Genomic DNA, 26,282 nt, shown 5'->3' on the forward strand with positions numbered 1-26,282 from the left:
GAAATATACTTGCAAAGAAGCCGCAACGAATTTCGTGCCTCTCAATGTGTACGATTCCTCGTCAAAACTGGACCCTCGCGAATCGACCGAGTTTAAAAAGTTGCAGACTACGGCAAAATGGGGGGAACTATAATTGTAGACTTATATAATTTCCTACTTTGTCAAGAAACTAATGGGCCAGAATTGAAGGATTTTAAGAAATGAGTGATTTTATTATCGAATTGTTATATTGTATTTACATGTATGAAGACCAAATTGAATGATATAAAGTACACGAACATTTCAAATTACAAAACAGGAATCTTCATATTCATATTTCATGGTGGTTTGAAGCGTTACTGTTAATTTCGTTTTGGGTATTTAATCGCGTTAATTAAGTTCTTCCACGTAATTTTCAGTGGACTGATCATTTTGTGTGCTTCATTTCTCGCAAAGATCAATATAAATGACTTGATTAAAATGGGTAGAAATTTTCCTATTTGTATCTACTCAACACTGAACCGATCATTAAAATAGAGTATAACAAACGTACTCGACACAAAAATTAAAGTTCTTGAAGGATAACTGTCACCATTTCGATGTAAAATAGTTGGAATTTTTTATATCGTTGGTGCACATCAGCGTGTACTTGCTTCGTTTAAAATTCACTTTATTTACATATTAATGGTTATATACCGTGCAAATGAATATGTATATAAATATCGTTCGCGTATGAATATCATAGAAACGAATATGTCAAGACATTTATTTTATTCTGACGTACCAGTACTCGAACTTTTTTTATCTTCATAATTCTAATAAAATATTTGGAATAACCCTTGCTTTGCAGTTAATTACGAAAATAGGGCATTAAATACGGAAAATGGAGATTTTAAGGTAAAAAACTTTAGAAGTTTCTACAGGTTCATACTGAGGTTCACTGCATAAAGGAACATTGTTTGCGTTTGTAAAAAAAATTTCATGTCAATTTGAATCTCTGTTATGCTGCAAAAATGAAACGAAAACAAGTTTCCCTTATTTTCCAACGTCATGAAGCTTTGGCATTTAATTTCTGAATAGTACTACTGACTGTACATATTAACAATGGTACATAGGCTCTCGATAATAGAAAAATCTCATCAATCTTGGCATTTTACCCCTTCAATTCTTCTGAAAGAAACAATATACAAGCTCTTGAAGTCTCAATTAACTTCTCCAACCGACGAACGACCAAAACGATCCCCCGAACGGGAGAGCCAAAGTACACGAACGTCTTCGATACATGAAACGCGATCCATCGATCTAACAAGAAGAATCGAAACAACGTCCCCCGCCCCCCCACCCCTCCTTCCTGCCTCCCCGGGGGCAGCTGGCGTAGGGAATAATTAAGACGCAGACCGAGCCGGGTCATTATATCGCTTACGAGGCCATTCAGCGTCGAAATTAGCGTCTAACGGCACCGAAATCCGAATCGCCGAGCGGCGATCTCCCCAACGACGATCTGGAGGACCGATAGGGGGACGCGTGACGGCGTCAGAACGACTCCTAGACAGGGGGCACCGGGACCGATAAGGACACGGGGAAGGAACCAGGGTCGCCACCGAAATTAAGACAAATCGCGTCGGCCGATTGCGATCGCGTTCAATTAAAGCGTCGGACGGATCGCCCGTGGCTGTGATTCGTCGTCGGTCGGTTCCTATGGACGCTCACATGCGAATCGTGCATTAGGGGTCGGTGGCGGTGGTTCTGACGGTTTGCAACCACCGCAGGGCCTCCTGTTTTCGTTTCGGGACGATAACTCGCCGCAACGTGCGCGGTGGTTCTGCCCGATGCGGTCGGGTCCGGGTTATCGGACGGGACACCGGTTTATCAGTGGCTGCCCGCGGTCGCCTGAAAAATCACCAGCCGGAAAATAATTGTTAAGTGCTTTATTAGCGCAATAACGCACGTCTGGGGTGTGGAAACGGAGTAACCCGAGGGGAGATAGCGACTCCGGGACGCCCCGGGAGCCTTCTTCGCGATTTATGGCCCCCGTGGCTCGAATGTTTTCCGATTTCCTTTTGTTTATTCGTTCGCTGGACAGGCGCGGATCGTGTCGTCCGTACAGTGGCCGGGGGACTTCCCTAAACACGATCGAAACTCGAACGATCGGTTGGTCGATACTAGGGGATCCCCATTTCGCGTGTATCAATTAGAATTTTGTGGGAAACAGTGAAAACTTGTTTGATTTTTCAGAAGACATGTTTCCATTCTACAAACAAGTATTGAGGTACTTTTGCTTTAAAGCTAGTTGTTCCATTTAACAAGTCGAGAGTTGTACAATACTTTGCAGTGAAATAATTTCATAAACTTTATAGTGGTATAACTTTCAAGCCATTAGGCGTAGGGCATAAGTGTCTTCATACTCTTTTGTAGAGCCTAATAGGTTACTCCAAATAGCGTAATCAAAATTATAAAATTCTATTTTTCTTAAAAGTGCAATTGCATTTTTTGGATGCTACGATGCAACTGCATCTTTTTTAAAAATGAAACTTCATGATTGCGATAGCACTATTCGCCCTAGTTTTTTGAGCTCTACAAAATAGTATTATAGTACTTATGCCATAAACCTAATAGTTCAAGAGTTATGACAATTATCCTCGTCAAATTCAGAATATCGAACGGTGTAACCTTACTGTAACCCAATATTATACGAAATGTCTACCACTCTTAATGGTTCCCTTTAACTAAACTTCTTAGTCGAGAAAACAATTGTTATCTTATAATTTTTCTTAATTTCGGTTATGATAATTCTTGAAAAATAAGCCAAGCGTTTGGAAATCATTCTGATCATCAGGGAGTCGCGTCATGGAAAGAGCGCGGCAAACCGTCCACTTCAGGGTCAATCTGAGAAGCCCACGGACTCCCGGAAAAGGATTTCGATCCGTCTGTTTGTTCGCGACGAGATTGTCCCGCGTTAAGAACGCGTTAGCGTCAAGTCCACGCCGGGTTAACTGATTGGCGTGATATAGGCTGCCATGCGGGCTGACACGGGTCGTGTGCGTTTGCTCGAGGCCGTAGAAAAGAAAACAGAGAGGGAGAGTAAGGGAAATTTCGTCTTGCGAGCTGCACCTGCACAGCGAGACGATTTCTCGCAGAATTAATGGGAACCGTCGTCGTTTCGAGAATTTTGGACGGTAAACGATAATTACACCAAAGACTCTCTTCTTCGAACTAATTTAGAGACAAAATGTTTTTAAAAATATTCTTTACGGTGTACCTTGTTGTTTATTTTTTTATTTCATTCGTAAAATTATGCCAAAATTATAAAACAAATCTGATCTTCAAACTTTCTTGTTGCTATTTACGGTTAAATGTTAGCTATTGATAAACTTTTTGCATTAACTGTTGCAGACACATGCCAGAAAATTCTCTACAAAATCTGTTATGATAAAATTAAATATTATTACGCAATAATATTTTCAGATTCACGGTATTTCCCTACGTTTCCCTAACATTCGAGTTCGAAAATGTCCGTCCGCAAAAGGTTAATTATGCCTATGACATTTTGAAGTCATTAGGGTTACGTTGCCAAGCAGCGATTGCGTATATAGTATTGCGATTTTATAGTTTTTAGAATTGACAGTAACAGGTTAATCGTTCGTGGCTTTTACAGTTTCAACATATTTATATTTTATAGTTTAAGTCTCTTAGAATTAAATGTTTAAGACAGTGATTTGTATATTTAAAGTTCTATGTATATTTACACAGGGCCATAAAATTAATAGTAAGAATATTATCTTATTACTTAATCATCAAAGAATCATATTCGATGAAGAGAAAGTGTTTAAAAGTTATAAAAATATCACAAAATTTCATACTTCGTACCATTTGAACGTGTAAAAATTTCAATAGAAACACGGTTATTGTTCCCTATACGCTAAAACTCGTTTAAACAATATAGGTTACTTCCAAAAATAGTATTTCTAAACAGATTCCTGCCAAAGTTCTAAACATACCATGTGATAGTGAACATATTCGTCAGAATCCGAATCTGAGTAAAAATAAAGGCTGTAATCAATAAAATAGCAGTTTTCACTTCAAACTCCAGACATTAATTTCAGTTTTACTCACAATATTACTATTTTTGTCAATATATTCGAACGTCCTAACCTTGGTTTTTAAAGTTTTGCTCGAAAAACAAGGATACCAATTTTCAGGCCATATCAGTAATATTATTATAACCTATCAGTCCGCCATTTTTACTTTAAATTCGTAATGCGCGACTTCGAAAATCCAAAAATGGCAACTCTCGTGCAAATCTAAAGACACCATGATATTCTGATCAGCTTTTCGGGCAAAATTCTCGGCGTTAATCGACGCTTCTGGATTCGACCAAAAATAAAGAACGAATCTTGTTCGCGAGAGGAAGGCTCTCTCGACCGTGCCCAAGAAATAGGTCAATGTACTCGGTATGGCAATAAATACCGAGGGAACGCGAATTTTCAGGGGCGGTCGCGGCGTCTGCGATCGGATCGCGTTTAATTTCAACAGGGACGCGCGACGATCCAAAAATAAAACCGGGGAACGAGCAACGGGGGTAAAGAAAGAATGGCGTTGGCAGAGAGAGGAGGGGAGAAACCTGTCCCCGAGAGGTTTTGTCCCTGTATCGGCTGCCGCGATGCCGGTGGTTGGCAGTCGAACCGGTGGTGCTATTAACGACATTAACGCTACTCCGGGCAAACACGGCCCTATATCATCCCGGGCCTGCGGAATAATAAACAATAAATTTCGGTGAAATACGGCGTCGAACGAGCGTAACCCATTTGTTTGCGATAAACTGACCCCGCAGCTAGTCGAACCAGTCCGCAACGATCGTCTCTCGCATCGTTTCACCCTTCCTCCTGCGACGTCCGACCCCCTCCGCTCTCCCCCCCACCTCCTCCTCCTCCTCGTGGGTTTCGTTGATCTAACCCTGCGCGAGAGGAGGACTCTCGTTCCGAGGGAGGATTAGATTTCGACTCGAACGGTCTCCTTCGAAGACGACGGCCTCGAAACGCGCATGGAATATCGCGAGGAGTTTCGATCGCGTATTTCACCGGTTAACATTTCTCAAAGGCACTTTAAGAAATGAAGAAAATGTCTGCATGGTAGAGTCACCGTGATAGTGACTTCTTGGATAGTCTATCGATCAAATTTTTTCATTATTATTCTCAACCTCAAATCAATATGTTCTATTTTTCTACAGTATGGAAGATTTTTACCAGCCAACCCCTCGACATAATTTTAGCAAAAAAAGAAAAAAAAACACTCGCGAATACCTGACCCAAGAAACTGAACATTTTCAAAGGCACTTTAAGAGAAGAAGAAATCGTCTGCATCTTGTCTTACTTCTTGGATAGTCTGATGAATCAGTAAAATTTTTTCATCATTATCCTGAACTCAACCTCAAATTAATACGTTCTATTTTTTATATTATAACAAATGATGAGCAGGAGTAACAGAAGTCGAACGAGGAGAATGTGAAAGGATCAAGGAAAACGTGCACGCGTGTGAAGAACGAATAGTTCTGTAAATAATATTAATAAAGGTATCAGAGGAAGTTTCGTTACGTTAATTGGTGTGTTCGTAATTATTAACCATCCTGTTCCTAAAATTACAAGTATGAAAGATTTTTACCAACAAAGCCTCCCACAATTTTAACAGAAAAAGAAAAATAAGCACTTGCGAATACCTGACCCAAAAAACCGAACAACACTATTGCAACTGGTGCTTAATTTATAGTTAAGTTATGAACTTTTTACATCACAGTCCTTTTGTACGAATGGAATAAATGGCAAGAAGTTGTAGAGCACGAGAATAAATATCGATCAAAATAGTACTATGTATTTCATTTGCATTGTTTTTAAATTCCCCATAAATACGAACGAACTTACGAGCTGACCCGGTACATCGAAGACACCGTCGTACGCTCGAACTTCCGATTGAATTTTCGTGTCCGTAATGGAATTTCTTCGTCATGGCCGAGACTCTCGAACCCCGGCGTTCGCAACGCGATCAATTACGAGCTAACCAGCCCGGTTCACGACGCCGGGGAATAACCATTCCGCAGATTAAGGAGTTTAATAAGCGCAGGACCGAGCGTGCAAATAAATGCGACCCGGGCACGAAACCGAAAAATAAGTCGCAATGCTCAGCAGCGCCGTTGGTCAGTCGCGAAAATACGATCGCGCCGTATGTTATCGTGCCAATTAACAAATTGGAAGGTCCGATTGGATTCCCGATGACGGCCGTTCGTTGCCATAACTGTCCTGCTCGTGCCATAAACACGGGCACCGTCGAAAAACGACGAACAAGGAGGAGGGGTGCCTGGTCTCGGAAGGAAGAGGAAAGACGACGACGACGAGACTCTGGGGTTTTATCCACAGGGCCCGAATATCGACGCGCGAATTCCGTGGGAGCAGAAAATCCTCGAAACACCACGAACTGGTGTCTCTAATCGTCGAAAAGTTTCATAGAAGATTACTTGTTATTTATTTCGTCTCAAACGTTGGATACAGATTGAACATATTATATTTTCTCGTATTCGGGACTGTAATAAATGGATATCGTGATATGTAAACACATTTAGACATGATTGACTGTGTAATATACTGAATGTTATCCGCAATATTTATTTTGAAAGAATTTTAGGAATGTAAACGTAAATATTGACGCTCGCAAGCGGGATAACATAATAGCAGAAGGAATTACAAGCTATCCATTCTAAAACGTAATTAATAAAATATGCACTGTCTATTTGTTTAAGACAGCAAAGTGCTAAAAATGTGCCTAGTAACGTGTATTAAAAATAGTTAAACTGTACACACATGCAGTTTCGAAGGTACTAGTGTTTTCTCCATAATTTGGCCACTGTTAGAAGTGGCAAGGCCTCCCTTTTAAAATGGTCTTTGGTTTATGTCGATACGACTTTTCGTTTTGGAAATATCGTAATTTATGTAAAGGGGTGATTTCTTTAATTCGACTATCTTTGTCTCCGTTTAATGCATCGGACCTCTTTCTCTCTCTTGCATGTGAGGTCAATGACCTCGTTGACTTAAACAATGAAAGGTGAACAAACTACTGTATCGACTTGAAACAAAAATCATTATATCTCCAGAACTAATTACGCTATCGACTTGAATGGACACTCATTTTAAAGGGCACTTCATCCTCTATTCAATGAATATATCAATTATTACTATTTATATTGTCTTCCATGTTTATTTTTAAACTTACTTCAACACTATACACTCAAAACACTTTCAGCCATTCCTATTGATTATACGACTTGTGTGCGATACAACTGGACTATAAATTGTTTATTTAATTAAAAACGAATCTAATTAGTATAATGATTGTTTCCTGTGGCACTAAATGCAGTAAAAATTTAAAAATATCAACGTTGTTTGTAAATTTTCTGTATGAAGTTAAAGTATATGACACAGGTGTCTTCAAGTTACATAGTAGGATCAGAATTAAATCTGTCACTTATTTCAGGCGTAGAAATTTCTGAAACGTTGCATTAAGATACGCGACAGTGTTGTAAAAGGCTACTATAAAAAACATTAAATGTAAGTGTTCTCAGACGTTTGTACACGTGTGAATCGTAACAACTGTCCCAAAAATCAACGACAGATTCTCGCTGGACCGCAGTCGCGAAACCGAACGTATCGAGAAAGAAACGTACGACGTTTCAAGTAGGTTAACAGCCAGGCAATCAACTAATTGCCTCCTCGGCGAAAACTGTGCTGCAAAGTATCGCGCGGGCATCGTTCGACGCGATTCGCTGCGAGTCCTTTCGGACCAGGGGAAGCCGGGTTATTGGCTGGTAAAGCTACTTGAACGTTAATAACAAGGTCGTTTCACACCGGATACCCGATTGCACGGTGGCAGCCTGCCAATAACACCGCGATGCTCCATAAGGAGTGCGTTTTAGGTAATTGGCCGTGAATATTATCTTACCCGGGGGTTAACCGGGCCAGGAAAGCCCGGAAAGGGAGAACGAGACTGCGCGATACCTTAGCGAACTCGCGAGGGGATTTCGTTTTTTTTTATGCGACGATCACGAAGCGATTCCAGGATTGATGGCTTCCCTGCAGGGACGACATCTCGTCCGTCGATATTTGTTTAAATCAATCAGAAGATCAACGAGCATGAAAACGTTTGAAATTGAGAAAATCCGTGGACGAAGTTCCTCGAACCGACAAACTCGAGATATTTGATAGCTGTGAGGCATTTGCAAATAGAAAGTTTACAGTTTTAAATATTTTGGAATAAATGCTGCCACAGGTTTCATTGCTATTCAGCCTGGGTTAGGTTTTCTCTATCAACTTTGGTAAACAGGTTGTGCATAGTACAAATTCATTTTACGTTTATTTTTAACTGGTATGTATCGGTTATTTTGCTCGAGAGCTGAAAGAACCGATCGATGCCTTGTACTTTGAACTAGAGTATGACTACTTTTGTGAATATGTCACTGGTATTAAACATTCTGACAGGCAAATACGTAAAAAGTTGTGAAAGGACGTACGACTTTGTAAGTATTCTATTATATTAGGCCGTCCCATACGTTCGTGACGAGTTTTCTACCGCAACTTGAAGTAATATTTTAAACATATAATAGAATTTTATGAAAAATAGTGAACCTCTTCTCGTTCGACAACTACCTCCCCTTCGTTTGGCAAAACTATTCTATCGTCCCTAGAAAACTTGTTTCATTTTTTTTTTTTAATGTAGTTCAATGCTTTTCATTAAAACGTTGACATTTCCAAATTGTTTACCCACTAATAAACCTTCTCATGTGATACCAAAAATATTCATGCAACCAGGCTCCAGCACGATCAAGAAAATTTTGTCCCGTAAGCTAGTGTGGATTCCAAACTTCGAACGTTGACACAATATCTATGAATTCTTGATGTTACTATCTTCGAAATTTCAGAAGTCTCCTCAACTGATAAATTTTCTTTGTTTTCTATTGAATTACAAATTTTGTCCCCCGTCCAATTTCGGAATATATTTAATTCCTTATATGCTAAAAAGTCGATTTAATTTGTTTCTGGTGTTAAATTTGTTATTTTAATATTTAAAAAAAAACGACAAATAATTAAACTTCTCGTGTACCATTTATACATATGTAAATATTATAGCTACCGTATTCCATGACCGAAAAAATTATTAAATATGAATAAAGTTTGCTAAATTTTATTCAGACGTCTCTGTTTGATATTTAATCATAGAAAAATAGTTGCAAGGAACAGTAACGAATATGGTCCAGCAACGGTGTGACAGATAGTCGACTACCGGTACACTTACCTTATTATCATCGGTATCTGACGGAGTAAAATATCAGTTAATAAACTTCTTATTACGGAAAGAACCCGTGGGTAATTTTACGTCCGCCCACGGCGGCGGTCAGGATCGCGACTGGAAACAAACGCGGGTTCCCGAATGATTCAGAGAGGCAGCGGTCTCGCATACCATCGGCGTCGAAGCTGGTTAAAATTCCGAAACGAAATCTCCTACGTTTCAATTAGAGAGTTTTTCTATTTCCAAGCGGCTAGGAGTTACGACCTTGGCTCGAGCGCCGAGATTAATCACACCGGCGGAGTGTTCTTGGCCGGCAATTAATTAAACGGTCACGGGTTAGCAATAGCTGGTCTATTCACGAGATAGCTTTATCAATGCCCGTTTCCCTTTGCCACCGTGGCGTCTCGTTTCGCGCGAACCGAGAAAATTCCTCGCTAATGTATGCGCAAACATCCCTAGGGCCGGGTCCACCGCGACGGGCGTAAATCAGCCGAGAAATAGAGTCAGGTGCGAGACACCGCGTGGGCGTATAGGTTTAGACGTTCGCAAGACGCATGTGCACGCGCGCGACCGTCGCTTTCGGTGCTCGCACGGGGAAAAGTTATGCCCGGTGGAAATGAATTCCACTCGTGAAACATGGGATTAGCGGCAAAGAGTTATGCGTTCGTTTACGGACAGCTGTTTCTTTCCTTTTACCCCCCGAGATCCGTTCAATGGCCGTCCTACGACCCGAAAAATCGTTACGCCCGACCGATTCTTCGTTATTTATTCGCAACGATCGACCAAGGAAAACTCCCGGGCTTCCTCGTCGATCCACGAACACGGTGGATCCTCTTGGAACTCCCGGGGTCCGTTTCGACCCGAATCACAATTTCGTTCATTCCTATTCTAAGTGGAATTTGGAAGTCTTGGACCTCGTCCTCAGAGTGGCCTTGTTTTTTCGAATACTGAAATAATTATTTCTTACTCGTTGATAATGTACTTATTTCCACGGAATCCAATTTTATATTATTTTTTAAATTGAGTTTAATATGTCTAAGGAAAACTAAACTTTGTAGAGTAAATGTTTCCTGGTAGTTGTAACTTTCAACAAAACGAGCCTCATATTTTAGCAAATAATTGCAAAATAATTTTTAAAATTGTAATTTGAATGTCCATGTTTCTCAAATAATAACGACTTGGAAAATTAGCTTGAAAAATAAATTCATAAAAACGATTATTTCATTTCTTTCGCTGAAGAATAATAGCTAAACAATAGCTAAATTTAAAAAAGATTTTCCCTGATGGAACTTAGAATATTCAAAAAGTTCGCTTCAAGAATATTAAAAAATATCTAAAAATATTGACATCCCCCAGTTTACTCAGTAAAGAGAGTTTCTAATCGTAAAAACTCAGCCCTCATTCTGGTACAAGGTATCGTAATTGAATTTTTGTGTCATGGTTTTCGTAAATATTTTATTTTTCATTATCGTTTATTTGTACAAAATCATTTACCTTATTATTATTGTTTTTATCGAGAAATCAAATTTTAAAGTACGCTACTATTCATAGATTTCATTTTTCTCGCAAAATGTTTCTTTTCGCGGTAATTTTTTACGAAAGAGAAACGTAGATCTCATAATTGAGACTCCCTATCGTGAATGAAAAAATGAATTGTTTGGTCCACCCCGCGTGACTTGAATGACCGCACGAGAGGCAACGATTAGTCTTCTCCGAGAGAACTTAATTTTCATTTAACGTTTCGTTTCTTGTCGCTTCGCAATTACACGAAAGAGATTATAGCTTTTCGATTAAGAAAATGAGAAGTCGATTCGATTATCAAACAATTTTTACTCGGACAATCGTGCTACTACTTTGCTTGGTTCTCGCTCCATCTTTTGCTAGAGAAGATCAATTTCAATTCGGTGCAAAGCACCATCAGAAATTCCAACGATTGTTCGAACTATGAATTACAATTTTTTCAACCTTCATCAAGTTCACGCCGTGTTTACGAAGAATCTGTATCCACGTACGAGTTCGATTTTCGCACAACGGTAGCTGAACAAATTTATCGATTGATTATTATCCTGCGAACGATTTGTGTTTCATAGAAATTGACGTGCATACTGGGAAGTCGTTGCCCTTAGTTCTTTATTCTCCAATATCAATCAAATAAGTAGATAAAAAATTGGAAATCTCACCTATTAATTTTCGTCAATTTCAATAATATAAATTAATTTTTTAAATATTTTTACATTGTTTTGAACTCAAATTTTCAATTTACATGACGAAAATTGATGTTTAGATATTAATTTAAGAAAAATTACTCGCGATATCGAATTGATTTTACTAGGAGTTATTAAAAGGGATGTTGTTACGTTTCAGAAAAATTTGTTTGAAGTTTCAAGCGAGGGTTTCACGTGGAAAATAAATGATTTGCTACTTATGGCTAATCTGCTATTCCAGGGTCAGTCACAGTACCTATGACCTCTGAATTTTTATAAAATTTATTTCCTACCAAAGATGGCCCCATATAGGATATTCGACTTTTGAAAAGAGCTACAGCCTGTCCCAGTTATTGAAAAAAATAACTTTTTGTAACTATATAGTGGAAAAATAACTTGTTCAATTGTTGGAGTCATGATTCAATTGGTGAATCTTGACTTATCGGGGCTTATTTTTTCGAAAATATTATATGAAAATGTTATTACTATCAAAATATAGATACTTATCCTCATACTATCTCTGGCATGAAATATTCAAATTTTGGACACTCGAAACGTTAGAAATACAAAGAGACCATCCTGCTACCATCAACTTTACGCGGAGATAATTAACCAAAAGAAATGTTTGTGAAACCTTCAATACACTTTATAGTCGACAATAAGTTTGCAGTTAATTTTAAGCAAAATTAGAAATAAAATTGTTATCTACAGGAAATACACTATTTTTCAAGAATAAAACGAACGTTTCTTCTATGTTTCTGAATAGTAGTTAATTTAATAAAGCAACGAACGAGGAACACTTGGGGGCCCCTTCTGCGCGAAGGCCCGAGGCTGAAGCCTCGTTAGTCTCATGGTAAACTCGCCCCTACTCAAGGTCAGCGGGTGGCAAACGTCTCCTCGCTTCTGCTCGTAATTCTGCCAATTTCGCGGATTATGTAATAAAATTGAAACTGTATACGCTTAACATCTAATAAAATGTGATTTATAGATCAGTTGTCGCCAACATATTGTTCGGTCTACTCAGTCTATTTAATAAATTGTACAAAGATAAAAACGTGCACTGAATACAGTCAATGTAAACGTCACGTGGTCTGAGGTAAACGTATCCTAACTGATAGAGAGAAAATAAAAATGAATTCTTTTAGCCTGGCAAAGTAGAAAACTTAACTTTTTGAGATACACGATTTTAAAGGAACAACACCCCAAGTTGCGCAGAATATTTTTTAATATAAAAGAAGTGGAAAAAAACGTTTATTTTCATTAATTAATTTGAGGTGTGTTAAACAATGTTCCACGAATGCATAAAAATCTAAAGAAAAGGTGAGGGGGGCAAGGGGGTAGTTTTGAACCCATCTAAGCTTAAATCGACCTATTGACACTTGGTCGTTAAACGGTAGGGGACTTCCCACGAGCGCAGAAGCATCCTTGGAACGTTTCTCGCGTGGCTTCGTGCACAGCTGTTCGACCGTCGTTCGCCATTACCGTAACAAACAAGTGCTCCTTATCGAGCGTTTATTACACGTTGCAAAGTAATAGCGCGATATTGCATCGTCCGTGCCCGATAAAATGAGCGCGGTGTGTCGACTTCGCAGACCGCGCCAGATAACGGCGGATCGCGTATGCAAAACACGACGAAAATTAATCGTCGGCGTCAGAAACGCGCGCGCCCAGTGGAAATTGCGACACGAAACGCAGACGTTCGAGAAAAACAAAACGGACCTGTCTGACGTTTCACTGTAAACTGACGTTTCTCTCCTGACGTCTTCGGATAGAATGGAATTAGAACACAAATCTACGCAAACACCACGAACGAAACTCTTATTAAATTACTATTTGCGAAACGTCAATTTTCTCGAGATAAAGTAACCGATGTTCGACGTTTATAATTAAGCAGCATTATACAGAAAGTATATTTTATTTAGTATCTTTAACGTAAGATTGTATTTTCTTCGTGCCTCGATCTAATTATAATTTCATTTTTATAGATAGATATTAAAAAAACTTTACATTTGTACGACTTCGAGTTGTCATAAACAGTTGAATTTTAATGAAAATAGCAAGGACCACATTGTCGAAATATAGTGTTGCAAGTCGTTTTCTCAGAAACCAATGGAAATGTCGACTTCATTCTTTTTTCTTTTTTTATTAAATGGTTCATTAGGGACAAAATCTTTTGGAACGACTGTTAGGAGAAAAAAAGAGTCTACCTGCAATTTTTTAAATGGAAGGAATCTTATTATTCTTTTGTTATTTGAATAGATCGTATTAAACTGAATATTTATTCGAATTTAGAGACAAGTATTGTTTTCTAATGTTTTAATTTTGTAACTATGCAGAATGAAAGAAACTCAAATGACCAAAGAATAATAACCTAGATTAAAAACATTAGTTGTTCTGAGCCATTTAATGAAAAGAAACCGAAATGAAGTCGACATCTTTAATGATCTCTGAGAGACCAGCTTTTAACATTTTGTTTTGGCCATATGATACATGGTCGACCAAATAAAAAAAGTATGTCACATTATTGCAGAAAGTGCATTATAATCATTGCAACACTGTTTTACTTTGTAAGTATAATGAATGCACGGAAATGCTTCGTAACGTCTGTTACGTTAAACCAGCTGTAAAATTTGGAGGCGGTAACCTCGTGGTCTGGGGGTCGTTTTCCTGACAATGAAGCCACGGCTGTCGTTTATGTCCAAGAAACCATGATACATGGACAAGAACAATTTAAAAATATTTTATACTGATTAATTTTTCCTTATGACATTTTTAACGAACTTCGTTCGAGCTTTTCAGTTTGAGTGCCAAAATTTGTAAACATTTCAACTACTTAACACGATTTTTTAAACTAAATGCTTAAGAAATAATTGGCCTGATACCCCATAGTCGTCGTACTAACCTTGATACATCAAGGAGAGCACTAATAGGGAAATAACTTTAATTTCATAATAAAAAAATTTAAAAAAATAACCTCCTCGAATCGATTGGCTTCAGACCACGTTAAGTTGAGATCCTCTTACAGATTTCAACTGGCAATTTCCGTAAGTACCGTAGTCAATGAGATATTCGTATATACCTGGTGTATGGCGAGTCTTCATTCCCTTAAGTTTATATTTTTCAAAAACGTTTACAACGCGACTCGATCGATGAACTTTATAACTCGTCACTGCTTCTGTATTATCTTTCCCAGAATCAAACTGGCAATTTGGCTGTACAATAAGTCTGTTCACTTGGACGACAGTACTCTAATAGTTTATTATAAACTTTTACCACATAATCTGACGATTAATAGCAAAAGATAATATTCACAACTGGATAAATTAAAAGCAATCAGAAAAACAATGACCATCGCTCGTATTTATTTAGAAAAAGGGTTGTTTTACATCACGATGACCCTTGTGTTTACCGACGGGATAAAAGATTTGCTGAAACGTTCTATCTCATCTGATTTTTATTTACCTTGTACAGAGAACAATTCTCTAAATGCAAAATTTAAAGAAACGTTCAAATTACCCGAAAGATAACAGAAGATCAAGTTCTATATAAGTTCAACAGTATTTAACATTTTTATAAAGTAACGCGGAAGGACTCATTACACAACCTAATCGTTTCGTAATCAATTAGACATTTCTGTCTGTACGTATATTGTTCGAAGCGACACGATTCCATCGAATTAACTTCAGACCCCAAATAAGTCGACATCTGCTATCGACTCCGTATTATCATTTCCAGACCCTAACAGCCAATTAAAATGTATTATCGTTTCATCCGTGAGCGTATATCGCGCAGAAACGTCAGCAAAATTATTCGATTCTCTAACTAGATTGACTACCGGTTCTGAAACAAATCGTTATCCTTCCTGAACTCCTACAGTCTCATTATCGTAACGAAAAGGACACAACGTTCACCTGATACTAGTTCTCTCCGAACTTTCGTCCGTGAGTGTGTATCGCTACGAAACGTCAACAAAGTCGATTCTACCAATGGTGTAAAACTCTGTCCGGCCATTCGGAGCTCGAAAACTGCATGCACGTCGAGGAACACCAACAAACCAGTGCACAGAAACGAAAGAAAACTACGTAGGAGAGAAAGAATCGAGCAAAGAACGAAAGAAGGCTCGGCGGGCTCGTTAGGGGGGCAGAGAAACGGCACGGAGAAAATCAGGATAAAGGAATACCTGGCCGGGAGGAAGTTGGCCCGCGTCGCGCGCGCGCGTCCTCGTGGGGCGTGAAACACTTGAAAATCCCGGTTATGCAAAACATAGGAAAACGGCCCTCCAGGCCAGGACGTTAGGTGGAACACGTAATTGAAAGCACTTTAGAGACCCTACGGCACGCACAACGAGCACTCGCATTTGCATTCAGTGGCAGAGGGAATGCCTTTTAACCGAAATGACTGCGTGTATATGACAAACGCCAGGTTTATGTGCCGGAACGATGGGAATATTTATTGGCGCGAATTAATGTCTCCACTCGTCCGTGCCCGAGCGTTATATTTATTGGGACATTTCGTGTGCCGGGCTACGAGCCCGCGCCGTCGAATAACCCTCCCCCCTACCCCCTCACCCCCTCACGGGCCATTCTGGAACGACGGGAAAGGATACCGAAAAATCTCGCGACGGACTGATGCCTTCTTCGTGTTTCTGTCTTCTCGACTCGCGACACGGACCAATCGTCAACGTATCTTCGACCGATAATATTTCTCGCGGTTGACTTTAAAGCTCCATAAACGCGGGCTACGCGTTCCTCCACGGTGTCCTTCTCGATAAGAGCTTCCAATAAATCTCCCCTAGCTCGGGGCAATCCCGCGACCAGCGAAAGACCATCGTCGTTCTTTTCGTCCGCGGGCGATCGAAAAGCGTGGAAAGGTATAGCAAATTGGAAGAACTCGTAAATCAACCACTCAGAGAACGCATGCAAGAGTAGGCACACAAGAGTCCGAACGCACACGCCGGTTTTTCGTCACGAAAGACAAATTTTTTTGTTTTTTTTTTAAATTTCGTTTACCTGATGGAGATCGCTTGACATTTCATCGGTTCTTCGAGGATTCGTTTAGCGACGTCGAAACGAAAAGCTTCATTGGACGAACACAAGCAAGAGGTATCGAGAGTTGAATAAAAAAAACACACTTGGACTGCTCTTAATTAATATACATATAATATATATATATATCAATATATATATATTCGAAAGTAACCACGGCGACTCGTTGCCGTGGCGAACGTATGTACATGTACACAGATTTTGCGACTTAAAGACTTCACGGATTACGGATTATCGGGTAATTTGTACAAAGCTTCTTCATCGTTTGCGCTCCGCCTTGTCTCTTTTCGTTTTAGTTCTTTTTCTTTTTCTCGTTCTTGCGTGCTCGTATGCACGAGAAGACGCGGGACGGGAACGGGGAACGATTCTTTTTCGTTCGACGCGATTCTTCTCAGCGCCGCTCGCTGTAACGCGACGTTTTAGAACGAAGCCTGCGGTTTGCGATCGACAATCGCATTTTCACATCGCCGTATTAGGCTGTAACATAAATAAGGTTGCATAAGCACGTTCTAATTCTGAGAATACGTGATTGTAAACTATTATAAATAATAGTGGAATGTAATTCTGTGCTCTGTTAATAAATAAAAGGAGACTGTTATTTATGGTACAGCCCAATGTGTGACCGCAGTAAAATAAATGCACATAATTTCGACATTGGCCCAATCGTCGACACGGTCAATTATTTAATAATACGATTATTATCCGTTAAAAGCATATTATTCCTATCTAAAGTGAAACTTACGAATTTACTTCAATTTTTATTTCTTTTCTCTCTCGTCAGAATGAAATCGCAAAATAAATGAAAGAAAATGTTCAGCCGCCAAGTCATAATGATCGAGTTTTCGAAAACAAGCATGTTTCAATTTTAAAAATAAATGTCAAGAAATGTGTCCAATACGATCTTCACTATATCGTCGAATACTCGAACATTGATACAACAAAGACTAAACAAGTACAAGTCGAATATTTCAGAATTTAAATATAAAATAAACTATTACTTTGAGAAAAAAGAATGAAAGATTGTGTTCCATAGAATGTTCTATCATCCAATAGCATAAACAGAAAATAATACCCTGCGTTTTCGAAGTCACAAGTGTCAAAAATGGTGTCGATAATTGGGACATTTACAATGATGGAACGTAAGATCGTTCCTTTGGATTCTTTTAAACAAAACGGAGCTGGTTCCAATCGTAACTCAAAGAAAATTTGACGTCGATCGGATCTATTAGAACGGTATGTTTCGCGTCGCGGTTACAGCGAGCAGATTTTTCCGCATCCGGTTGGATCTCTGCAGAGAGAATCCAGCCGTTCTCCGTTCTTTCCCGGCGCCGCAGATCGGTCGCGATTAATCGATCCCCGCGAACGAACGTCACGACAGACACGCGTTACAAAAAAAATTTTTTTTTTTTCGTCCATCCTGAACGACATCGAAATTCGTGGGTGAAGAACCAAGGAGTCGGTCTAGGATATTGAAACGAAAAAGGACGCAAGGAATAACGACAATCGTAATAATTATAATAATTACAATAATAATAATGAAGATGATAATAATAATAATAAAAAGTCATATTCGCAATAATATAATAATAATAATAATAATAATAGTAAATAGTTTTTTTATGGTCACTGCATGATAAACATAATACTAAATACCGTTAATGATAATGTTCCTCGTCGGGTCACGGAGACGTTTGACTTCTGATACTCAGGGGGGATGGACGAACTTTTCTCGCGTGACCGAGAAGTGACAGGGTTTTATGTACAAAATGGGTCGGTGGAGGAATAAAGGGGGGGGGTGGTGTATGGGTGGTTGGTGGTGAGGGGGTAATCAACGACCAATCTACAAGCTTCTCCCACTCACGCATACGAACACACAGTTTTATATCCGTCGAACACCGATAGGTTTCGCAGGACCAGCTTCTGAGATGGTTCAGCGATATGCACAATAAATACTGCTCCTTTTGTCTACCATTCTTTGTAATCGATATGCAACCACGGGTTTGTTCGTTTCTACGCGATCGTCTGACGTCCAAACGTTCCGACGCGTCTCTTTGTACACACACACGCAGTGACTCTCGTTCTCCCGCGCTTCGTATCTCTCGCATTCGTAATATTTATTTACTATTCGTGTCCGCTCGTTAACTTGGGAATGATATCGCGCGACGAAATACTCGCTGCGTTTTCGAGAACGATGGACACACCCGACGGACGTCGAACGAGACGTCGTTTGTAACCGGTAGAGAGAAAAAAGAAATATTGCTAACGCGGAAAATATAATACACGTGTCTCTCTTGTACGTTTCTCTGTATATATGTATATATAATACTTCATACGTATGCATAACATGTATATAAATATATATATATATATATATACACAGTTACGCGAAACCGCGACACATCTAGTCCTGGCGTTACTACTCGAATCACTTCTATACACCTCTTCCGTTTCCCGTTCCAATTTTTCTTCTCTATTCTCACGCACTTACTGCCGACCCCTTCTCTCTCTCTCTTCTCTCTATCATCCCCTTTTACATCCCTCACGGGTATACCCTGGATATTTCTTTCTTGCACGCGTGCTACGTCGTGCAGCGTTCGTTTATCACAGTAAGGTTTTATCGTTTCGCGGTGTTCTCGTCTTCTTTTCTCTATTTTCGCGCGCGGGTCGCGATACTCGCGTCGAGACGGATCCGTTGACGTTCGCACGCTCGATCGATCGATCCCTTTCGTCGATCGCCGCGAGTTTCTTACGCGACGCAACGAGAGCTCCTCGGCAAGGAGGGGAACAAAACGAAGACGCGTGTCGTCGACTAGCGATCATCTCTCTCACTCACTCATGCACTCACTCATTCACTCGCTCACCGACTCTTTCTCTCGTGTTTCGCGAAAACGCATCTCCATTCGCACCCGTTTCTCACCCGCGTCGTCGCGTCGACGGAAAAGGAACGCTCTCCAACGAAACGAGGGTCGAAGAACGTGGGGGCTGCAGGAGCGTCGATTCGTCGCAAGCTTCGGGAACAACCGGAAGGTCTTGCACGCCCGGTCGCGGATGACACATTTCTCCGGGAATCGTTTGCTGCGGTTAGACGGTATTATATACACAATTTCGCGCGTGTCGCTTGTATTTTTTTTTTTTTTTTTTTCCTTTCTTCCATCGGTGTACCTGATCGTCCAAATCGTTTCCACGGAACCCGTCGCTGCTCTCTAGACGCGTACGCAAAATGGCGTCCGAGTCCTCGACGTTGGATCCGCGCCGTGTCCAAGACCGTTCTCGTTTTCTTTCGATCTCGATTAATTTCCTCTCTTCTTCGGTCGGTGAAATTTTCTCCCGAGGTTGCGAGAAATCGTTTGCGATCTCACCTTCGGCCCCCACGCCTCCGAGTTCGCTCGATTTCGCAATCGTTTCGCGTTCGTTCTCCCTTTCTCCGTCATTTTTCTTACAAGGGAGTCCTCTCCCACGCGTACAGCCGTCCGTCCAAGCTTGTCACTCTAAGCTATCCTACGAGGTTATGGTTTTTGCGTTAGGTTTCGAGGGTGGATGCAATTATTTTTTTTTTTATTTGTACTTTTTTTTTTATATCTTTTGAGGCGTCGGATAGGATGAGTCAGAAGAAAGCTTCGCGGAGGCCCGAGATTTCGTTTCACCCGTTCCCCCTCCTGGGATCGATCGATCGATCCTTCGAGAAGTATTCCATCGTCGACGACGACCAAGGTCCTCCGTCCTGACGCGAACGTTCGCGAGCGTACGTTTTTCGAGAAATCGGATGCAACCACGGGTTAGAAACTCGAAGAATCACGGAAAAACTACGAGGAGATCGACGATATCCCGATGATCGAGCGCGGAGGCAACGAAAAATGGCCGACGAGGTTTTCTCTTGACTCAACCTATAGACTCGACGTTTAGACTCAACGTTTGTCGCCGAGCGACCGAAGGGAAAGCGAATACAAGGTGTCCCGCAATGGACGATACGATCTAGAAGAGTTCTGAATTTCTGTACACAAAAGTAAATTGAAAAAAGTGTATAAAATCGTTTCGAAAAGAATCAATCTTGTCACTATCGTGGTTCGGGTCACGCGGTGCGATTTATCGAAACTCGATTCAACGAATTCGGTTACACGCGTCTATTATATTTAAACATAATATTTCAAAGTAACAACTTGGTAATCTTCTCAAAAAGTAAACCGCGTTATCGATGCAATTTTTCGTATTCATTGCGGGACACCACGTATTCGCGGCCGAACGAAACAAACGTTGAGCGTAAACCGCTCGAAATTCCCTACGTTCTGGACCCTGAGAACAAATCGCGCGGAAAGCAATTAGAAACCGACGAACGAGAATAGAAAAGTACGGATGCAAAAAGACGTTTCGACAGACCGAGAAATCTTTCCTCGCTGTTCGAGGAACCGTCTCAAGACGAGAACCGAGGAACGACGAGGAAAGAGAAAATGGAGTTACACGCAGCACGAGGAGCAAACAAAGCTGTCGCTTCGGCGTCGTGCCGCTCACACCACGTCGAACGTAGTTTCTCTGTTTGCCTACCGCGTCGGTCGACCATCGTCGAAGAACGTTCCTCGTAAATCTTCCTAAATATCGTTCGCGCGCGACCCGATCGCGTTCCCTCGACGAATTAATCTCGCCGCGGCGAGATTTTTCAGTCGTTTATCAAGCGCGTCGATCTCGAGTCTTCCAACCTAACCGTGACAGCGAATACGCGAAGAACGGCGACGCCCTTTCTCGCGAAACGAGTTCGTTCAAAATGTTAATTGTTCCCGGGCAAGATTGAGCGCGACGATCGAGGACAGAGGCTCTAGAAGTTTCTCCACGGAGGTCTGAGCTTTCTGGCGATCGATGGAGATTAAGGATGGATCAACGGACTAGCGCCGCTTCCACGGGGACTAACTGGCTTATGCGTTTTGCTCGATCGACTCCTCGGACAAGGGTAACTACGCGTTATGTATATCTCGTTACTTAACGATGATGAAATCTACTTGCAAGGGACTAGGGTGTTCGGATGTCGGTGCTAATTGTCACGTACTCGGGATTAATCGTAGGGTCCAGAAGTGGAAATGTCGTCGCGATGGTGTTAGTAGCAAGCAAACGCGCGGGTGCGCGCGATTAGAAAGCGCGAAGAGTTTCAGAGTGCACGAGGCGAACGACTTCGAGGATCGGGGAACCGGTGATCTCGGAGTCGTTCGCGTCGATGCGTGCTCGACGCTCGAGTTGAAACGTTTCGTTAGAAAATTGGAAATACGTCCAACTCGAACGCCTCAAACGAGAAGGATAAACCGGCTACTCGACTCGAAAACAGCCAACTATAACGATTACTATACAAAGATTTAAAAAATCACGCGATACGAGGACGGATGATGCAGCTCTTAAACGATCGCTCGCGTAACCGAGGTTTATCCTACCCTCAAAAGTAAAGGATTCGGGGGGGAACGCCAATCGAAGCGTCGCTCAGACTATCGATCTTCCGGTTGAAACTCGATAGAAAGCGTTATTTCAATTTCTACGGTAGTCTGAGCGAGCCCTCGAAGGTCTGGGTAGTCAAATAAGTAGTATGCAAGTGAAATCGGCTTACATATGAGTGAGAGGCGGAATGGCGGAGTGATGCTGCGCGAGCGGATCCGGCGAGGGTCCCGGCGAGTAGACACCGGCACCGTGTTGCACGACCCCCTGCTCGACGCCCTGCGGCAAATACATCGAGATCATCTGTCTGAGGTCGCCCTGGGACTGCTGCGTCTGCTGCTGGCCCATGTATTCCCGTTTCACGACCTGGCCACCGGCCCCGGACGTCGACGACGCTCCTGTGGGCGTCGGCGTGTGAATGCCGCCGCTCGCCGGACTCGTTGGCTCCGATTTTATGCTGCTACCGCTGGGACTGTGACTCGACATCTGAGAGCCGGGCTGGGCTTGGTGATAGGGCGACGGCGAACCGCCGGGCACGGTGGTGCTCCCGTAGCCACCGTAACCGTTCATGTAGCTGTTGATGGGACTGGGACTGCCACCGCCCATGTGGTGACCCATGTCGTACCTTGGGTAACCGGCGGCCGAGGCTGCTGCCGCCGCCGCCGCCGCGCCGCCCATGTGACCGCCGTAAGCGACGTGCTGCTGGTACGCGGCCGTCGGGTCGTGCATCATGTAACCGTTGGGCATATAACCGTTGGGCATCTGGTAAACGTCGCGCGACAATTGCGCCTGTTGCGGGCCACCGGTAGCGCCGACTTGCCGTTGATCGACCCCCAGCATCCCGCCTACTCCCGTTACACCTCCGCCCAGCGGGAACTTGTCCTTCTTGAGCAGCGTTTTGGTCTTGCGTCGCGGCCTGTACTTGTAGTCGGGGTGCTCCTTCATGTGCACGGCGCGCAATCGTTTCGCCTCGTCGATGAACGGACGTTTCTCGGTCTCGCTGAGCAGCTTCCACTCGGCGCCCAACCGTTTCGAGATCTCCGAGTTGTGCATCTTCGGGTTCTCCTGCGCCATCTTGCGCCGTTGACCGCGCGACCACACCATGAACGCGTTCATCGGCCTCTTCACGCGGTCGATGTTGTTGTTCTTGCTGGTGTTGTTGTTGTTATTGGGCGGTTGATGGTGCTGCTGCGGTTGCGGCTGTTGCTGCTGCTGCTGGTGAGGATGGTGCTGCTGCTGTTGTTGGCTGGCCGCCTGCTGCGCCAAAGAATGCATGCTTTGCTGCTGTTGCTGCTGTTGTTGTTGCTGCTGTTGCGCTGCCTGCATCGACGCGTAGTGATGCTGGGGCGTCTGGTGATGGTGCTGGAGACCGAGGCCCAGGCCGCCGGTGCTCGGCGGACTACCAGACAGCGCTGGACTGTGCACTATCGAGCCGAGGCTACCATAAGGCGAGACCCCCGTATGATGGCCCATCGGCGATACACCCTGATGTGGGTGCGGTGGCATCTGACCGTGCAGACTGCCACCCTTCATGTCCGTCTCCATCGTGAGCATGTCTTCCTCCCTGTGCCCGTACAGCTTGCCGCCCTTTCCTGGTACCTCTCGACGTCAAGAAATTCGACGAAACGCCGAGATTGTGGAACGGTCGAACCGTTCCTCCGGTCGAGTCTTGATAGACCTAACCCGGTGCTCCACCGCGTTTGCGATGAACCGGCGAACACTACGCGACCACGAGTTCGCTCGAGTCTCTACGAGCCTGTGACATGGAAGCCAGCTCGATTTTCCTTTTTTCTCCGAGTCCGCACCACTTGTTGGAATTTCAGCGACACACCACTGACGCACTGTTTCACTCTCTGTATAATATAGAGTACGTCCTTCCTATCTCCCTTTTGTCTCGAAAACAAAAATAAGAGTCACCGGTATAAATCCTTGCACGACCGGCCGTCACCGTACGACGTACACCGAATAAATCTATCAACGACAGTCAATCGAGCACACGATCACCGCGCACTGTACGACTCGTAGAATCCACGACGCATTACTGCCGCCAGATTCCGAGAATTCTGTCCTACGTAAGAGGGTACGAGGCAAGTTTCTCGATGTTTGGTATGTATCACGAAAAGTCACCGTGGCTCCGGTTCTCTGGTCACAGTACACACTCGGCTACTTCTCATATCAACACGGTTCTCGCGACAACTTCTCGACAACGGTCCGCGATTCCACGGCAGAGTCCGACCGAGAACTGACGCACTGTCACTTTCTTCCCCTGTAAGCGCGCTGCGTGTCCTCACCGTCTCCCTCTCTTGCACCGTCTCTCTTTCGAAACTCGATGGCTCGCTCGTGACTGGCTGCGGGCTCGCGATACGCTCGACGAATCGGATCGCGACGATCCTCGGATACGATCCTCGGAATTTTTCCCTCGGGACCGTGGAAAAGCTCCGTGCACACCGCGTTTCTATATATCACTGCTCCGACACCGGCGGACCGTACGATCCCAATACGCGTCGAGATGATCCCGTCGTCACCACTCTGTCCACGATTATTCCTCGTTCCGCGCGATGGTGAACGCGTGTTGCTGCTATTGTGTACCGTTGCGCGTGACATGCGCGCGTCCTTTCATTCGCCCAGTGCTCTCGTAGCGGCCGTCGATACGCCGGCGAACGTGCACGAACGTCGACGAATACGAAGGACAAGAAGTGGAACAAGTAGCAGCGACCTCCACTCTCCACCGAAGAACGGAACCGTCTGAGCATTTGTGGATTTCGCCTTGGGGTCCCACTCTCGGGGCTCACTTCCTGCCGAGGCGGCTGTCCCCCTCTCTCTGTTTCACTCGCTCCGCGCTCGTCGCCCCACCCTGCCCGCTTACCCTACCATTCTCGAAACCAGCAACCATACCCAACAGGCCGACGGACCAGACCCGAGCCTACCGACGGCAATCGATTGGCACGCGAGCCTGCCATCATTTCTCTCGACCAATCGCGCGACTCTCACTGCCACCGAAGGCGGCGCCATTACGCCGTGACGTCATCCCAACAACCCCGACGACCTCTCGCGGCGACGCTTTCACCCCCTCCCCGACAGTTGGTTACTCTCGTCTCTCTTACCCATACGTTCCCAACCTACCGTCTCTCTCTGTCACGGGTTCGCCTCTCCGCCTTGTGTGTCCACGCGTTCCTCTCCAGCCGATGCTGCGCCAGGTCGCCAGTGTTTCGTCCACGCGTTCTTCTATCCCGACACACACTCGCCCGCCCCTCGACCCCCGCAACGTTTCGCGAACCACGAACTCTAGGCTCCTCCGCGAATTGTCTTCCCCGTAGTCGCATCGCGTCGTTTTCTCCGCGCTCCACGCGCTCTCGCCTCTTTCCTTTTCTATCCTCAACCCACCCCCTCGCCCCTTCTGTACCAGCGTCCCTCTCCTGTTCGTGTCGCGAGAGATTCCGCCTTTCGCGCGGGTCCAGTGACCTTCGAATTTCGCGGACCAACGTGCCACGGCGGGAGGGGATTTTTCGAGATTGTCTCGCGACGCGGGGGTTGACGATCTCGATCACCTTCGCGCTCGGTGTGTCACGGGGGGGAAGGTAGGCGAGATCGGTCCCGCGACCATCGATCGTCTCAGCGAATTAGGGGCGTTTAAACGAAACGCGGTAAAGGGTAAATGGCGTTGCAAATGTTTGCGATCGGATACGCCGGGGAACTGTTCGTCGAACAAACAATGCCACTCGATGCTTCGCCTCCGGAGCGCGCAAGTGAATTCTAATTGCGCAACTATTTATATCTTATCGCCTTTCTCCCGTGCGTCGAGCTTTCTTTCTAGATTGCTATTTTTATGACCGTTCGGGAGAACTTCGATACGACTGCGATTAATTCGATCGGTGAAAATAAAAATTCTCTATCTTGGTTCTTCGATCGATTGTTCTATTTGGTTTTAACCTTTCAGGTTGACAAATATAAATGAACTTGAGTTTACGGTGCTCGACTCTCGAGGCTGAGGCTCTTTACACTATAGATAACAATGTCATCGCTTGCACTGACATGCACCCATGCGCATACAAACGTTTTATTATTATTGTTTGGTCGTAATGAAGTTTATACGTTTATAAAATCTATACGTTGATATTTTTGTCAAGTGGTAGATGATTTGGTCCTATTCCCACCTTACTAAATTAGTGCCTAGTTAGAGTCATATACGTATCTATTGCAAGCGTTGATAACCGTTACTTGCGTCGAGAGCATAATCCGAAGATGTATAGACGTCTATCGATCACGCTCGAACAGACGTTGAAAAGGTCTGTTCCAAAATAGTCTCGACACGGAGTTT

The 26,282-nt window shown here is 43.2% G+C and overlaps 1 protein-coding gene across 2 annotated transcripts in view; it reads right to left on the bottom strand.

Annotated features, from left to right (window-relative positions):
• LOC122400119 (transcription factor SOX-2) overlaps positions 1–24,692 on the bottom strand; it is a 172,213-nt gene extending 147,521 nt beyond the window's left edge. The window contains exons 1-2 of one of the 2 annotated variants that reach the window (XM_043401376.1): positions 22,137–24,692; positions 19,027–20,053 (exon numbers count right to left, since the gene is read on the bottom strand). In XM_043401376.1, the coding sequence (XP_043257311.1) occupies positions 20,044–20,053; positions 22,137–23,518 (1,392 nt within the window). In that variant the 5' untranslated portion in view covers positions 23,519–24,692 and the 3' untranslated portion in view covers positions 19,027–20,043. Of the gene's footprint in view, positions 1–19,026; positions 20,054–22,136 lie in introns of those variants that run through there. The other variant, XM_043401375.1, reaches the window with a different exon arrangement.
• Between the last annotated feature and the right edge of the window lie 1,590 nt (positions 24,693–26,282).

The sequence above is a fragment of the Colletes gigas genome, unplaced genomic scaffold (assembly GCF_013123115.1).
Source record: "Colletes gigas isolate AHSC1104 unplaced genomic scaffold, ASM1312311v1 Colletes_gigas_Sc00016, whole genome shotgun sequence".
In the NCBI taxonomy this organism is placed as follows: domain Eukaryota; kingdom Metazoa; phylum Arthropoda; class Insecta; order Hymenoptera; family Colletidae; genus Colletes; species Colletes gigas.